Genomic DNA, 18,161 nt, shown 5'->3' with positions numbered 1-18,161 from the left:
ATTAGTAGTAATATATAATAGTATGGTTCATATTGTTTGGAAACTTTGTGTTTGGATTTATTTATATATATATATATATATATATGATATCAGAAAATTAATCGAGGAGAATTTAGGTTCTTGCATGAATCAGTTTTGCCTTCGTAAAAGGGAAAAGCCACTTTAGTAAGTTCTCCTTGAACTGCTATTTGTATGATTTAGGTGCTATATGTAAATTCAAAAGGGCTTTTTTGACCAATTCTTCTGTAATGTGGGGATTAGGCTTTTTATGAATTTATAGAATTTCTTGATGAATTAAAATGGATGTTATGGTATTTAACCCATAAATATCATATTGGCATCCAATTTCACATCATGACTTTATTGAAATTCTTAGAAAAGGCATTATTTAACGATATAGAAGCATGGAGGAAAAGCTTTGTGGATTTTCTTTCATGGTTCTACCCTATTTCTCATTGGAAAGAACTTGTCACTTCAAAGGATGAAAAAGGGAACAAAATGATCATATTCATTATGTACAAACCTCAGTACTTTGTCACTCATGGGAAAGCTACTCAGCGCGGAGCATTCCCTTCTACATGGGTTTATAGAACTCTCCAATGTAATATCAGAGAGTTGGACCAAGAATACAGGACGTTCCAAAGATGCGTCTGCCAACACAATAGGGTTATCCTAGATCACATTTGGCCTTCCTTGGAAACTGAATTGTCCTGGGATTATTTTCTAAAAACATTTGGAATTTATTACGATCAAATCATGTAGGCATTTAAAGCATATAATGAAGGAATCCTTGACCCCCATGAATGGTCTTAAAACCTTGGGATTATGGAGAAATTGATGAAGATAACGTTGCACTACTTTCCACAAAACTATGATGTTAAATATGCAACGAACATTATGATACTGACCCCGAGGCATCATTTTTACACATGTACATCTATAGAGAGAGGAAAAAGCAGATGATTGAGGACCTCAACAAATCCTCTGACCCAGGAACAAACTATGATTAGAGATGACCAATAGTTTTCTCTTTATTAAAGTGCATCAGTATCTTTCTTTATTAAAGTATGATAATATCTTTCTTTAAGTGGCAGTGATAAACGTGTCCATCACTTTAGTAAAATATGTAAATTGTGTGTACTTGTGTTCTTATTCGATCACTATAGAAAGTTTTTCATTTCTCTCCTCTTCATATAGAAAATGAGGTCTCTTGTAATGAATGGGGCAGAACAAGCTCAAGTAATAAAAATCCTGTGTTTTCTCTCTATCATGAGTTTCTAAATATTTCTGTTCCTTTCTAGTAACTAACTAAGAAAATGTAAGTGTAGATTTCTCGTGAGTTCAGATCCTTAAGTATGCTTTGCATTTGCTATCTTAGATGGATCTTGTGCATCAAAAAAAGGTTTCGATTTCAAAGACGTCTAAATATTAGTATTGAAGGGGTTGACATATGTGAGTTGTTCAGGTCTTAAGAGGAATTCTCATAGCTAAAAGGTCGTGCCACCTTGCCACCCTTAAGGCTAGGAAAGTCGTGTTTTATAACCAATGAATACCTACTGTAGCAATGTCCCTCTTAAGTCTCAACTTTTCCCCTTGATAATCTCTTCCATTATTGGTATCCAAGCCATAAACTCCTAGATCTATCTTACATTCTTCTACTAAGAAGCTAGCAAGGACTTTCTCAACCATGACATCTACAAGTAAAAAATCAGCCATTATAAATAATGCCCCCATTTCTTTAAATCCTTGGTCTCTATCTGGTAAACTCTCAATTCAGTTCTCAGAAATTCAAACTTGTCTCTACTTAAACCCTTAACAAAAATGTTTGTGAGTTGAAGATTAGTATTGCAATATTCAAGCTGAATTTCCCTTCCTTTACTACTTCTCTTAAAGCATGAAACTTGAGACAAATATGCTTTTTACGTTCGTGTTGCTTAGGGTTTTTGGCTATTGTTATAGTTGACTGATTATTAACCTTCAACAAAGTGCCTTTGTTTTAGTTGAAACCTAAATTAGATAGAATTTTTCTAAGCATTAAGCATGGTTAGCTGCTAAAGCAATAGCAATGTATTTAACCTCAGTTGATGATTGAGCTACTACTTTTTTTTTATTAATTCCAAGAAAAATTGCACTACCAAAAAAGAATAGAATCCAATTGTGCTTCTTGAATCATCAATTGAACCAACCCAATCACTGTGACTATATCCTTGAAGTTCATTACTATCTTTGTTACTATACCTTAAGCCATAGTTCAAAGCACCTTTAATGTACCTAAGAACAAGTTTTGCAGCTACGAAATGCAACACTAATGGAGATTGCATGAACTTGGATACTAGACTTGTTGTAAACATTATGTCTGGTTGAGTTACAAACAAGTATAGCAATGAGCCTATCATTCTTTTTTATGCTATGCCATTAGCCTTAGAAGAACCATCATTCTTGCTTAGCTTACTCCTAGTGGTGAGTGAAGTGTTTGCAACTTTACAAGAATTCATATTAAATTTCTTTAACAGATCTTTTGCATACGTAGTCTGATGCATAAAAATCTGATCAGCAACTTGCAGAAACTCCATCCCTAAGAAATAAGTCATCTGCCCTAAATAAGTCATTTCAAAACATTCATCATTTGATGCTTGAATACTTTCAAGAATTTATTATCAGGTCTAAAGATGAGTAAATCATCATTACATAAGGCAATTATAAGCATAACTAAAGTATTTGAACTCTTCACATAAAGTGTAGGTTCATTTGTAATGCGATTAAAGCCTTGGCTTCTGAAATGATCATCTATTCTCTCATACTAGGCTCGAGGAGCCTACTTATGACCATAAAGGGTTTAATCAGTTTGCAGACTTTACTTGTCGATTCAACCTTTTCAAACCCTTTTGGTTGCTTAATGTAAATATCTTCAGTTAAAAAACATTTAGAAAAGTTGATTTGACATCTAAATACCAGATTTCCATCTTTCTCTAGCTATTAGAGCATCAAGTAATCTGATAGTATCCTGTCGTGCAACTGGGACAAATGTTTCCAAGTAATCAACACCATACACTTATGCATAGCCATTCACAACTAACCTGGCTTTGAACTTATTAATTGATCCATTTGGATTCAGTTTGGTTCTGAATATTCATTTTACCCCAATTAAATTTTGATCCGTTGGTCTGTCAACTAGATCCAGGTACCATTCTCCTTGATCATATTCATGTCTACATCTATAGCTACTTTCCAATTCTCATATAAAGAAGCTTCATTGAAGTTTATAGGTTCAGCTATGGCTACATTGCACCTGTTGTAAATCTTTTACAGTGATCTTATACCCCTAACAGCTAGTTTTCCATTTTCAATAGCCAAAGACTCTTCATCATCTTGGAATTGAACATCATGAGTACTAATCACATTATCTGAGCTTTCAACTAACTCTTTTTCCTAGTTCCATCTTTACCCTTCATCAAAGTTCACATCTTTGCTGACAAACAATTTCTTTGATTCAATATCATACAGTTTATAGCTATCGAATGTTTCACTATAACCAAGATGGATAGCCAATAGTGACTTTGAATCAAACTTGGTTCTTTTCTCATATGGAATTTTTGCATAACAAAAAAAACCAAATATCTTTAAATGAGAAACACCAAGTTTGTGTTCATGCCACATCTCATAAGGATTTTTGTGTGTCAATGCCTTGGTATGAGTCATGTTCAAGATGTAGTTAACTATATTGACAACTTCAACCCAGAATTCCTTTGTCAACTTCTTCTGAAACATCATGCATTTGGCCATTTCAACCAATGCCCTATTCATCCTTTCTGAAACACCATTCTGATAAGGGTTATAAGTTACTGTAAGCTGGTGATTGACACTAAGTTCCATCAAGCATTTTTTAAACTCTGCAATTGCATGTTCTGACACATTATCACTTTTCAAAATTTTGATATTAAGGCTTGCATGATTCTCAAACAAGGCCTTGAAGTTAATGAAGTTCTTCAAAGGTTCATACTTTGTTTCAAAAAGTAAACCCAACAATATCGAGTTAAATCATCAATAAAAACTATGTAAAACTTGCTATCATTTAATGATAGAGTTCTTATTAGTCCACTGATATCAGTATGTATCAATTTAAGTTTTTGATTTGATTTCCATCTGTTTTTTTTTTTTGGAAAAGGTTGCGACTTTGTTTTCCGTATTGACATATCTCACATAGCTTCTCTAACTTAGTTATAACTAGAAGGCCTTCTACTAAGTTAGTAGAGGCCATTCTCATAAAGGAACCATAGTTCACATGTCCCATTCTTCTATGCTAGAGATCAGAGGCATTATCTTTACTTTCAAAAGCCCTATGCTCAATGTCTATCAAGTTTAATGGATAACACTTATTCTTCATTTCAACGGTTAACATTTCTGCATCAGTAGGATCAAAAATTGTGCAATACTTGTCTTTAAACAATAATGCATAATGTTTATCAATACGAACATAATAGACATCTGTAATGTATTTAGTACTTGAAAGAGTCTCAACCACAATAATGCTCGTGCCTAGAATCTTCAAGTACACTATATTTCTAATCTTTACTTGAGCCTTAAAGCTTCTATCCAAATTAGTAAACATTTCTTCATTTCCAGTTATATGATTTGAACATCCACTATCAATAAGCCATAATTTTTCATCATTGAATTAGCTTTTATCCTAGCCATGAATAAGAGTTCTTCATTTATAACCTTGCTTAACAATGGTAGCCTTCTCTTCAAAACTAGCCTATTTGGCATTGCAAACGTTTTTTACATGCCCTAACTTGTTGCAGGCCCTACACTTGACATTAGGTTTATACTAGCAATATTTACTGGTATGGTTTTTAAGTGAGGGCAAAGAGCATGTTTATAACTTTGTTTACCTTGCTTGCCATCATTAGCTTTGTTTCCCTCTCCCTCGAGCTTCTTTGAACCACCTCCCTTGACTCTCAAGCCCTTAGTTATAGCTACTAAGACATTTTCAATAGAGTGTTCATTTTTTATGGCCTTCCTTTGCTCTTGGGCTAGCAAAGCTTTCATCAATTCTGTCACTATTATTCTTGACAAATCCTTGAAGTTTTCCAAAGATAAAATCTTAGCTTTAAACTTCTTTGGTAAGCTCACCAATACTTTGTTCACAATTCTTCTTGCAATCAAAGCTTTCCCCAGCAATCTCGGTTTATTCATAATCCTCATTACCTTATTTGCATAGTCCTTAATGCTTTCATCCTCCATCATTTTCAGTACCTCAAACTTTCTCAACAAATTCAAAATGTGAATTTGCTTTGTATGATCATTACCTGAAACTCTTTTTTAAGTCTATCTCAAACTTCCTTAAAATCATCATAAGCCATGATTCGAGTAAAAATTGAATATGAGACAACAAAATGTATACAGGAGAGTGCTTTGTACCTTTCTGCTATTTTTTCACTGTGTTCTTTGATTTGAGCCATTGTCGGATTTGCATGCCTTTAAATTGAAGGGTCACCTTCTACTTCAACCACCTCCCACTGATCAGATACCCTCAAATATGCCTTCATTTTCATAGTCCAAATGGGGTAATTTTCACCTATGAAAATTAGAGGAGCTGAAATTTAAAATTGGAAAAAGCCATTAATGCTAAGTTACTCACAAGTGACGAGTATCAAGCATGAATGAAAAAGACAGATAAAGATAATCTTAGGTCCCTTAAGATGCTTCAAAGCTTTGATACCATGTTGAGAAAAAGGAATAAATTTATAAAAGGTATGAAGAACTGAGAACTTTTTTTCAGAGAAGAATGAAGAAGAAGAAGAAGAATATTCGTAGAATGAAGAAATTGCTGAGCAGTAAAAATTCTTTTTCCTTTCAAGTGTAAATACCTAAATGCAAATGATATGACACTTGTACATTCATCCTAGAATTTAGAAAAATGGAAAAGCAATAGATTCTCATAGAATTTTATGCTCTACAACTCTTCCCTTGAGAAATAACAGAACAACAAGAATAAAAATGCATGTGGCTTTAACAGCCATTCGACAACCTAATAACTAAAACGGCATGAACTCCTATGTTGAAGTAACATAACAACCATTTGCTAGATGACACCAAATTCAGCATTTCACTAAAACCTTAAGGAAATAATAAATGCATGGGTAAAATACCCTCACCTTTAAGTTTCAATTGAAATTTCAAGCAAGACACTCTCTCAAGAGTGCAAACACTGTTAATAGAAATTATGAGAAGACTAAAATACCCTTTTTTCTTTATTAATTTAAAAAATTGTTATTATATTTAAAAAAAATAAAAAAATGATCGGTGCTCCTCAACTTCCTAAAAGAAAAAAAGGCACCGGTCAGTGCTCCCAAGGGATCGGTGCTCCTCAAAGGAGGGGAGCACCTTGTGCTCATTTGAGAGCCTCGATCAGGCTCCCCGAGCTCCCTAAGGGAGCTTTCATGTTCCTTAAATGGGAGCTTTTTTTTTAATTAATAAATAAATAAATAAAAATTAATAACATTATGTAATAGTAATTTTAAAAATTAATCAAGGATAAAATTATCTTTATACCTTTATCGCATAATCAAATTAACAGAAATACTAATAGTTGACTAACGGTTAGAACTATGTGTCCAGAGAAACTTTTTTTAGGGCAGAGCGTCCATTTTAAAAACTAATGGACGTTCGTGTAATTTCAATCAAAACTTAGAAAAGTGAGGATATTTTACTTAAACGGATTGGTAAAGTTATAGTGATCATGAGTGTCTTACATGTGACTGCTTCTTCTTCCTCTTTTGAAGTTGTTTGTTCCCACCAAATTCCATTTAAGACTAAGTCAACATTAATTCTACTAGATTAAGATCAAATTCTTCAACAAAGATGACTATTCATTTTCTATTTTCTCTGCCTAAAACACATCTCTCTCTCTTATTTCTTTCTTTTCTGATTTCTTGACTAACTCTGCCTTATCAACCCAACATATTTCCTTGAGCACATCTTTTTCCATGTTGTCACAATCATCGTTTTCTTGTGAAGCATTTCTTTGATAGTGTGGGTACAGCTACTCAGGCATAGTAAGTCTAATAAAGTTTCACCTAGGAAAGTTTTGGAGTTTTGATTGACAACTAGACACCTCTATGAATGAGTCACTGATAAATTATGTGTTCCTACTTCCAAATCACAATATATCTTTTTAACTATTCCTACCATTACTCAGCGAACTCATAAACCAAAAAAATTTACAACAAAGGAATCGAGATTAGGAGATATTTTTGAGGGAGCAATGGCTTGGCACAAGGAATGGATGAAAGACCCTGGCGTAGCGGAGTGATTAGCAAAAAGGGAGAGGAGGGAATTTGGGGACTAGGGATTTCAATTTAAAAGAGACAGCCCGATTAAACTTTATATATTTAAGAATTTATGAAGAAATTTCGATGAAAATATAATAAGAAATTAACACATAACTAACGGTTATATTCCCTCGACAATTGGTCGACTTTCAACGGATACAATCCCTCGAAAATGTTGGTATCATTACAAATTTTTTGCACCTTCTTTTTTCTGATTCCTTTCTAATTGAATTAAGTCCCTCAAAAAAAATTATAGAGGATTGAAAATACATCTAAAATTATTAGAATTATAGTCTATCAAAATTTTAACATATATTCATTTAAATATTTCGACCAACCTGTAAGAGGGAGCGTTTTGATTTTAAAATCTAAGGCGGACTGGTTGAAGTTTGGTGATCGTAATACCAGATACTTTCATCTTCGAGTGAAGAAAAGAAGCTGCAAGCTAAAAATTTTACGTCTCAAGATCTTAAATGATGAATGGTGTAATGATCAAAGGCAATTATAGTTGCATGTTGTGGATTTTTTTCAAAGTTTATATTCTAAAGAAGGCAATGATCTCCCACCATACCCTATCTGGAATAAATTCCCCATTTTACTTGAGGAAGCTCATGAATTTATTAGTCATCCGGTTGGCAAGGGGGAAGATAAAGAAGCGTTGTTAGAGATGAAACCCCTTAAAGCACCAAGTTTGGATGGTTTTCTTGCTTCTTTTTTTTCAATCACAGTGGAAGGTGATGGGACAAAAACTAATGGAACATATACAAGATGTTTTTAATGGCGTAGAGATTGGTCATAAAATGTATAATTCCTTGATTGCTTTGATACCCAAAACTGGGGCTTTTGAGCATATCTCATAGTTCAGACCCATTAACTTATTGCCAGTCACTTTCAAAGTTTTAATGAAGGTGGTAGTTAATAGATTAAAATCGTATATCAGCTTATTGATAGATGAACCACAAGCCAATTTTATTCTTGGGAGACATATCATTGACTATATAATTGTTGCTAAGGAGGTAGTGCACTCTTTTCAGAAAAAAAAGGGACAGGGGGGCTAGATGATGATTAAGATTGATTTGGAGAAGGCTTACGACTGATTGAGGTGGGAATTTATCCATGATTCACTCGTGGAAGCTAGAATCCCAAGCACCATTATTGATATTCTAATTAGGAGTTGGAACAATGGTAGTTTTCAAATATTATGGAATGAGAGGCACTTGGATAAATTCTCCATTTCGAAAGGAGTGCGACAAGGAGATCCATTAGCCCCCTATTTGTTTGTGCTGTGCATAAAACGACTGGCTCATGGTATAAGGCAAGCTATCAATCAGAAAGTGTGGAAACCGATTAGTTTGAGTAGATAAGGACCAGCTTTATCTCACTTATTTTTGTTGACGCCTCATACTCTTCGCGGAAGCCTTGGAAGTCCAGATTGAGGTAATAAAAGACATTTTAGATGATTTTTGTTCCTGTTCAGGAGTGAAGGTGAGAATTGCAAAATCAACTTTCTTTTGTTCACAGAATGTATCTAAAGAGGTAATTAATCAACTAGTGGCTTGTTCTGGCTTTCTTATTCTAAAAATGTGGGCAACTATCTTGGAGTCCCTTTATTAAAAGGCAAGAAGAGTATTAGCATTTATAAGTATCTTGTTGATAAAGTTAAAAGCATACTAAGTGGATGGAAGGCATCATCGTTATCTTATGCAGGCCGTTTAGCAATTGTCAAATCAGTTCTTTCGAGTATTCCTCTATACATAATGCAAACAATTTCTATCCCATTAGAAATTTTTAAAAAAATTAAATGTTTGTGTAGAAACTTTCTGTGGCATGGTGAAAGTCAAGACATGAAGGTAAATTTGGTGAGGTGGAATACACTTTGTCAACCTAAGTCACAAGGAGGGATAGGCATTCCAAGATTATCTTTGATGAATGATGCTTTAATTCTAAAATTATGTTAGGGACTGCTTTTTAAACCTAATGCATTTTGGGTAAGGGTTCTTGTGAAAAAATATAATTTTAGTAGAGCAAGTTACTTAAATGATCCTATGTGTTGTGGGTGTTCAAATGTATGGAGATCAATGAGTAGATTATGGGGTGAATTCATCAAACATGTGAGATGGTCAATTGGGGATGACGCTCTCGTTAATTTCTGGATCGATATTTGGGTAAGTGAAGTGTCATTGATTAATTTTGTAACAGATATAGGTTTCATGTTAAACCCAAGTGCACAGGTAAGGGATTATATCATGCCTAATGGAGATTGGAATAAAGAGAGGTTAGCAGCTACCATACTAGTCGAAGTGGTGAATCAAATCCTTTACATTATTCCCCCCACCTTATCGGCCTCACCAAATATGCCTTATTGGGCTCTTTCTCCTTTAGGATATTTTACTATTTCCTTAACATATGAGCAATTAGGGAGTCCTGTTGATTCTAGTCAAGTAGAGAACAAAAAAATGTGGAACTTGGCTTGGGATTGGAAAAGTCCCCAAAGAATTTGCTTTTTCCTATTTCTTTGTCTACACAAACACATCTTGATAAACGCAGAAAGAGTTAGACATAGGCTTTCATCAGATGGGTCATGTCCTCATTGTCATGGTGTTAAGGAAACATGTCTCCACTTGTTTAGAGATTGCCCTATAGCTGAGGCTCTTTGGAGGTGTATATTGCCTCAAATTGGTATTAATCAATTCTTCCAAGCACCATTGATTGATTGGCTATCTAAGAACTTTAGTCTTAAGTATCTCTATACCTTTGATGTCCCCTGGAGTATTATTGTTGGTATAGTGTGCTAGTATATTTGGAAATGGCGAAACTTGTCTATATTTGAAGGTTGTGAACTCTCCATTGAAGGCCAATTGAGTATAATCAAAAGCACGGTTGTGGATACTCATAACACATGGACAACCCTTCCCTTGCTAAGTAAGGGTTTGAGTCGACAAGAGGAGATCCTAGTGGGATGGACACCACCACCAGAAGAATGGATGGTAATGAAATAGGATGGGGTGTACAAGAGTGTAGTAAGGACTGCTTCTATTGGAGGAGTTCTAAGAGACACACATGGTACTTGGCTAGTGAGATATGCATGCAAGTTAGATACAAGTTCAGCCTATCGTGTGGAGTTGTGGGGGGTTTACAAAGGTCTCCAACTGGCTTGGGAAGGCGATTTTCGCAAAGTTAAATTACAAATTGATAATAAGGCAGTGGTTTAGGCGATCAGCTTTTCTTCTGCTCATCTTTGCTTTAATCTAGATGTAATTAGAGCAATTAAAGACTTGTTAAGTAGGCATTGGGAGATTAGTATAAGTCATATATATAGGGAAGGGAACAAGATTGCTGATTTTATGGCTAATCTAGGATTTGAGTTAAATTCTGATATTACTTTGTATGACTCTCCACTAGAAAAGGTATCATCTCTAGTCTTGAATGACATGATGGGAGTCTGTATTGCAAATTTGATTAATCAATAAATTTCATTTAAAAAAAAAATTTTTAATTGTGTATAACGCCAAGAGATTTACCAAGTTGCTATTTAATGATTCTACTTGGTTCTACATATGTGACACTACCTACTTCTTTTTTGCAATATAAAGTTATTATTTGAAAATAAAACTTTTCTTATTAGGGATGGGAAGGTCTGAAGGAAAGACCTGATCAAAGAAGAACTAGTTACCAATTATTCTGTAGCTCAAAAGTTGAAAAAAAAACCATTAAATTATGCCTATGTACGAAAATTGCAGGATGGGCTACTGGATTGAAAGCTGATGAATATGCGGTGACATCGGAGTTTTCTTTCTTTCAAGTAATTGTTGCTCTTACTGATGCTGGTCATGGTTAGTATGTTCTTTTACCAATGATAGTGAGTTATCTGTTTTTAAACTTGGGAATTATTTATGTACATAAATATATGGTAAACGTAAGAAGTAAGAATCGATGACGTCTTTTTAACCTTGATAACAAAAGATAAAAAGTGGATTTAGATTACATAATATCATCTTATCTTATATTTGACATGTGCAAGAATAAAAAGTAAAATAAGATGATTTTTATGTTATACTAATTTTTTGTGTGTAAATTAAGACTAAGATAGGATGAATTTTTTAATGATCAAAATTACCGTTTTCTTAAGGTAAATATGATTTAAATTTATAAGTTTATGGTTAAAATTAAAATTTTTTGAACAAAATATATTTAATTTAAATTTGTATAATTTTATTTAACTTTTTGTTATAAAAACAAAAGGGTCAGGTTTGGTCGCTCCCAACATGGATCAGCATCGGGAGCTCCATTTCGACCGCTCTTCAGTCGGATCCGACGCTGGGGAGGGCTCCAACCCTGGCGTCGGTATTAATGCTGGCTGGCAGCGAAGGAGGAGGAAAAAAATATTTTGAGCTAGCCAAACAAACACTGACACTTGTCATCTTACCATTAGCTTAAGTCAATTTTTAAATATAAGTTTTAGAGGTGAAATGGGAAATGTAAAGCATTTATCATCCAATCTCATGAGATTAAAAATAATCTTTTCTTTTTTAGAGGATTGAGTCATTCTATTCTTGGAGGATGAGTAATCCACTTTACAATCCAATTTTCTCTTTTGAGTACACACCAAAAATGAAATAGAACAATAATTATCCTATCTATCATCCTGTGCACCAAATGCATCCTTATTACATCACTAATGTTGCTTCCCCTTTATTGAATTTCAGAGCATATGCAGGATATCGTAGGGTTGCTATTTAAATATATTCAACTCTTAAAGCAGACTAGTGTTTGTAAACGGGTATTTGAGGAGGTATGCATATCCTATGAGCTCTAAGAATAATTAATTTTAATTTTTTCTTGAAAATAAATTAACTGTAGCTGTAAATAGGCAGAACTTAAAAGGTGATATTGAAATATACTGATGATCTAGCTGTCCATCATCGTTTTCATTTTTGATATCATATATATATATGCCCTTGGTGCTACTTCTAATAAGAAAAATAATCTGAATGGATAAAAAGAAAAATGCTGTGATCATCTTCGAGCTAGGTGCTCCATGCATTAGTAAGTTTTTTTTTTTTTTAGAAACATAATTTTATTCATCCATTACCAATTTGTCATACCAAGGTTTTAGCTTGTTTGATAGAAGATTTTACCTGGCATGGAAGATCTGACATGGGAAATCATCAGTGCACTTACAAAACATCATGCATTGGTTAGTTGACGAATTTCATATTTAAAATTCGCACATCTTATCGCCACCTAGCTTAAATTCATGTTTATCAATTCTTTCTCCCTAGCTGTGCTTCAATTTGATACAGCAGTGAAGCTGGAAGTGTGGGACGAATACTATCTTTCTAGTTCTACACATGTTGAAGAGTCTTATAAGACATTTTTATTTTTCTATATGAAGCTTTCAGCTGTTTGCGAGACAAAATTTCACTATCCAGACAAAATCCAACCTCTTAATTATGTTATTAGAATCGCATCAAATATGGAGGTAATTCCTCTTATATTCCTTATTATTAATTGGTTTTTATCAATTAATTACTCCTCTTGTTAATGAAAAATATGTATATAAAAAAAAGTCTTATTTCTACTGAGAATCTTGTGTTAGACAATCTACTTGTTAATTTTGACTCCTTTTAAATTAATACTCAGAAATATCCTCCCAAAGATTGGTTAGTGGGCTCATCGTTACTTTCAAATTTCAATCCTGAGGTCGTCCACATGTTTCTAAGAGAGTTCTCGCCAGAGAATGTCCGGTATGTACTTAAATAAGTTTTAATTAGACATATCAAACATTCACTTCTGTTACTTAATTATGTTAGTTTCTTGTCTTTATCTCTTACTTCAATCCAAATATACATATACCCTTCATTTCGCCTTTTGTTTAAGCTAAGTTAAAAGATTAAATTATCACAAAACAATATAAGAAAGTTTGATCATAAACTAGTCGTGCTTGCAAAGTAGCATCACGAAATAATCTCTCAATAAACAAACCCTTGATTCACAAAACCAATCACATTGATACAAGAACCCGTAAACTTGAAAAAAATAAAAAGTGCCAACACAACAGCCCTATACCTTAAATTTCCATCATCAACAAAAATCAAACACCATCATCCAATCAGCACTAAGCTACAAACATTTCACTTCTATTCACTCCCATTTCTACAAGACTGTCAGCACAATGGTTAGCTTACATGAACACATGTTCAAAAACAATACATCGATCCAATGACTTCACGCAGCTTATCAATATTTTGAAACAGTCTCCTTAACGTCCAAAGTCTCTTACAACTATTTAGCACCTAGAGTATAACAACAGTTGAATCTAATTCAATGATTAGCGATCTTTTCCCAAGCCATACAAAATTGCCAAATGATTCTAATGCCACTTCAATGGTATAGACTTCAATATAGTTAGAATCAAATACACCAATAAAAAACATAACAATAAAAGTACCATCAGAGTTTCTTAAAATACCTCTACAGCTAGCAAGATCTTGCTTACGTCTAGCTGAGCCGTCCAAGTTGAACGTTAAGAAGTTTGCTTGAAGTTGTTTTTCTTCGATCTTTCCTCAACTTTGACACATATGGCCTTCAGTCAACTCCCGGATTTGCCCACCAAATCTCGTCTTCTATATTGTCTTTCCCCTCCTCCACCACCTTAATCCAATGAGAAGACTGAAGTTTAACTGGTGAAACCAAACCCTTAATCTCCCACATCTTCCCTTTAAAAGGATTTTGTTTCTTGCCCCCCGTAATGACCATAAGGCAGCTCCACAAAGCATAAACCAATGATTATTCCTCTCGATATGCCACAAAAAGGACTCACACTGTAGCAAAACAAGTTGAATAGATTTTGGAAAGCACCCAACCACTTGCTACCTTTCCAGAATATTTTCCCAAACACCTAAGTCCGTGAACATCAAAGAAACAGATGATTTCTATATTTAATAGTAGAATTACACCAACGGCAAAGACTACTCTCAACGAAATACAAATTCCACTATCTTTTGGAAAGGTTTTGTAGGCAGACAATTATGAAAAGCAAGCCGTAAAAATATCGACAAAAATTTCATCGGTAAGTCGATCGCTAATGTTTTTAACCAAAGGCATTATCGACAGATATTTTGTTAATAATTCTGTTAACATTTTCATATCTTTATCAACTGAAGGTTTTGTCGATAGTTTTGGTCTGTAAATTTCGTCAGTAACTCCTTTACCAATGGAATTTCTTGGTCGGTAATCTTGCTGCTCCTTTCATTTGCTTCTCGCCACTGGATTGTCTATGGAATACTGACAAAATGCATTCCGTCGATATATTCCCTTAGTAACAAATAGGAGACAACTCTGTCAGTATTTGCTGACAAATTTTACCGACAGAAAATTTTCATCGGTAAAAGCTGTTTTTTGTATTGAGATCATACCATTTCGTAAAAGCCACAGCGACCATGTAATTGCAAAGAAGGTCATGGTTCAAATATTATATTTCCTTCGCTGAAATTGATTGATCTCCATAGCCAGAAGAAAGTTTGAGGATTGTTAGTTGTCACCCAACTAAAATTCCATTCAAAACACCTAACAAAATGTGGTGCTTGCATAGAAGACAAATTGTCTGCTCTTCTCCAATCAATCCTCGTTTTCCAAGCTCATGCTTCACTGTTATCTTTCTTACATTAGTTGCTAGACAAATATTTCTACTCTAAAAGGTGTGTAGCCCATCTAAACCATGCGCCAAAGCTTTGTGCTGTCACACTGTATAGTTGTCACTAGTCGACATAAGGATTAAGAAGAGTATTTTCCACTTGTAGTAGGCTTCCAAGTGACCCCATCTAGCATGGAATCACTAATTGTATGTTCTTGTAGCTGACTTGAAAGTCCACTCCACTGCTCCAATTCCCACCCAAATAATTGTTGTCAAAGTTCAATTTTCTATTGCCATACATTATCTTGCCATTCTCCAAAATCACATAACCTACCATCTTTGTTGGTTGACAATGCAAAGATATGTGTAAAGTTTCTCTTAAGAATGAATCTTACCATCCATTCATCTTTCCAAAACACTATTGAAAGCCCATTACGTACAACAATTCCAAAATTTGCTGAAACCTGCAAAAAGACATTATTAGTAGGCAATAATGGTGAAGTAATATTTTTTCAAAGATTAGAACTTTTACAAGTAACATCAGTGTCGGGCCAAAGGGCATTCAACTCATAATCATTCTTTGCTATCAAGGTTTCTCTCCATAGGCTATCCCGCTCATTTCCATATTACCATAGCCATTTATTAAGCAATGCTTGATTTTTTATTTCCAAATCAACTAGACCAAGTCCACCTAAATCTTTGTGTTGGAAAATTGCATCCCAATTAATATAATGTTATCTTCCTCTTCAAATCATTTCCCCCTCATAGGAATCTCCTTTGGATTTTGTCTAAGTCTGTTTTTACCCCTTAAGGCAATTTGAATAATGACATGAAGAAAATTAGTAAACTACTCAGCACTAATTTTATTAAAGTAACTTGATCACAAATTGAGAGCATTTTACCTTTCCACCCATCTAATTTAGCTTCAAAACAATCCACCATAAGCTTCCATATTTCCTCGATGCTTGAATGGCCTTTAAAGGGAGGCTAAAATAATTTGTTGGGAAAAGGCCGACGTTACATCGAATTCTTGTTGCCTATCTCTTTAATAAGTCCGCATCAGTACGCACTCCAAAAAAGTTACTTTTCTTGGAATTGATTTTCAATCCCGAAACAATCTGGAAGCATTTTAACACTTTTTAAATTCAATAAACATTCTAGATTAGGCTCATAGAAAAGAAGAGTGTGAAAGGCTCAAACTTTTTCGCTAATGGGAATATTATTGCATATCTGTTCCTTCCCAACTTTAATCATGAGACAACTAAAAGCTTCAGCCATGATGTTGAGCAGGAATGGAGATAATGGGCAGCCTTGACAAAGCACTCTTTGTAATTTATAAGCTTAATAGGTGAGCCATTGACCAAAATCGAGAATAATACCATTGCAACACACTGTGATACAATTATGCCATTTTAAGCATCATTAAATCAAGAACATCCCAACATGCATTATCATACACTTTCTTAAAATCCACTTTAAGTAGCAAACCTCCCTCCCCATTTTTCCGTGACATATCAATATCTCATTTGCTATTAAGGAGCAATCTAAGAGTTGTCTAACCTTAGCAAAGGCAAATTTATGCATCCCAATTATTTCTCTTATCACTTTTTTCAACCTATTAGCTAAAACCTTAGCATGTATTTTATAAACTATACCCACCAAACTGATTGGACGATACTCACTTACTATAATGGGGTTCTTCACCTTTGGGATTAGTGTAATGAAAGTCTCATTAACTCTATCACTTCATGCTATACAATCCTCCATTGCAATTTAAGAAAATTAAAATTATATCCATTCGGACTAGGCGCCTTATTACCATCAGAGTCATGCAAGATTTCTTAAACCTCATTCTCAGTAAAAGACGCCTCTAAAGCCTCTGTTGACTCACTCTTCAAACTTCGTATTCCAAAGTCCATATCAACAAGTTTCATTGTTTTTCTATTCCCATACAATAGTGTGAAGTGCTTAGTAATCTTTTTTTTTTTTTTCAATGGTTCTTTAATCAACTAATCATTAATTTTGAGATTGACAATTCTGTTTGATCTCCTTTTAGTCAATGCCATAGCATGAAAATATTTTATATTTATGTCTCCATCATTGACCCATTCGACCCTTGACTTCTACTTTCATTGTCGTTCTTCAGTTTGATAAAAATACTACAATTCTACTCTTTTTTGCATACTAACTTCACGTTTTCCAAAGTCTCCCATTATGGAATACTATTCTGCATCCAAATTATGCAACTCATCCTCTAGTATTTCTATTCTACAATGAATCTCTCCTAAAGTTCTGTGTTACCAATTTCGAACCAAAAGCCTTAAGTTTTTGAGACCCCAACAAAGTGAAAGACTACTTGAGCTACCCATTTTCACCTCATTCCTAGTTTTCTTTAATTAGTTACTGGAAATTTCTTTCTTCTAACCAATAATTAAAGACCTTAAATGGCTTTGGTCCATAATTTGTGTCCTTCACTCCCATTATCACCAGATTGTGGTAAGATATCAAACATGGTAAACATTTTTATAAAATATCCAAATAGCATTGTAGCCAGTTATCGCTAATAAGAAATCTATCTAACTTGCAAAAAGTAGCCTCCTCTTTTATGTTGCACCATGTAAATTGTCTACCAAACATAAGTAAATCCATCAAAACAATACTTGGTATAAAATCTTCAAAGGCTTTAGTTGACCTTGTGACATCACATCTTCTAATTTTTTCTTCTTCATTTTGAGCTGTATTAAAATCTCCTCCCACATATTGAGATTTTCACTCACAGACTTGTTGGTATCACAACATGTATAGAGCTCAAGATATTCACTCATAGACCTATTGGAAGGTTTATTGAAATATGATCCATCTGAACGTCTCACAACACATCAAGCTCTAAATCATCCTTTTTTTAAGAATCCAAGTTAAGCGAAAATAGTAAATCAATGATTTCATAGTGCTTGGGATACTTAGAAGAGAAATGGCAAAGGCCCTGAATTTTGAGATTCCCATGTACGTGCTGATGTTGGTTTTAGTGAAAATATAGAAGTTGCATCTTTTGTTTTAAAGCCCCTGTATCGATACCTTTTTTTTTATTATTGAATTTAAGGGAAGTAAAGGGTAAGGCTCTTATTTGAATTGTTCAAAAGATGTGCTCAAAATGAAAGAAAAAAGGAAAGTTAAGGACTTTATTGGGATAA

General features: G+C 34.0%; 1 protein-coding gene across 1 annotated transcript in view; it reads left to right on the top strand.

The window, feature by feature from the left end:
• The window catches only part of LOC18598935 (insulin-degrading enzyme-like 1, peroxisomal), an 89,461-nt gene that overhangs the window by 32,569 nt on the left and 38,731 nt on the right, over positions 1 to 18,161 (top strand). The window contains exons 11-14 of the mRNA XM_018120656.1: positions 11,075 to 11,167; positions 12,041 to 12,126; positions 12,730 to 12,816; positions 12,978 to 13,081. Of these exons, the coding sequence (XP_017976145.1) occupies positions 11,075 to 11,167; positions 12,041 to 12,126; positions 12,730 to 12,816; positions 12,978 to 13,081 (370 nt within the window). The remainder of the gene's footprint in view (positions 1 to 11,074; positions 11,168 to 12,040; positions 12,127 to 12,729; positions 12,817 to 12,977; positions 13,082 to 18,161) is intronic.

The sequence above is a fragment of the Theobroma cacao genome, chromosome 5 (genome assembly GCF_000208745.1).
Source record: "Theobroma cacao cultivar B97-61/B2 chromosome 5, Criollo_cocoa_genome_V2, whole genome shotgun sequence".
In the NCBI taxonomy this organism is placed as follows: Eukaryota; Viridiplantae; Streptophyta; class Magnoliopsida; order Malvales; family Malvaceae; genus Theobroma; species Theobroma cacao.
The sequence above is the reverse complement of the archived record's forward strand: the minus strand, read 5'-3'. Positions and strand labels throughout refer to the sequence as shown.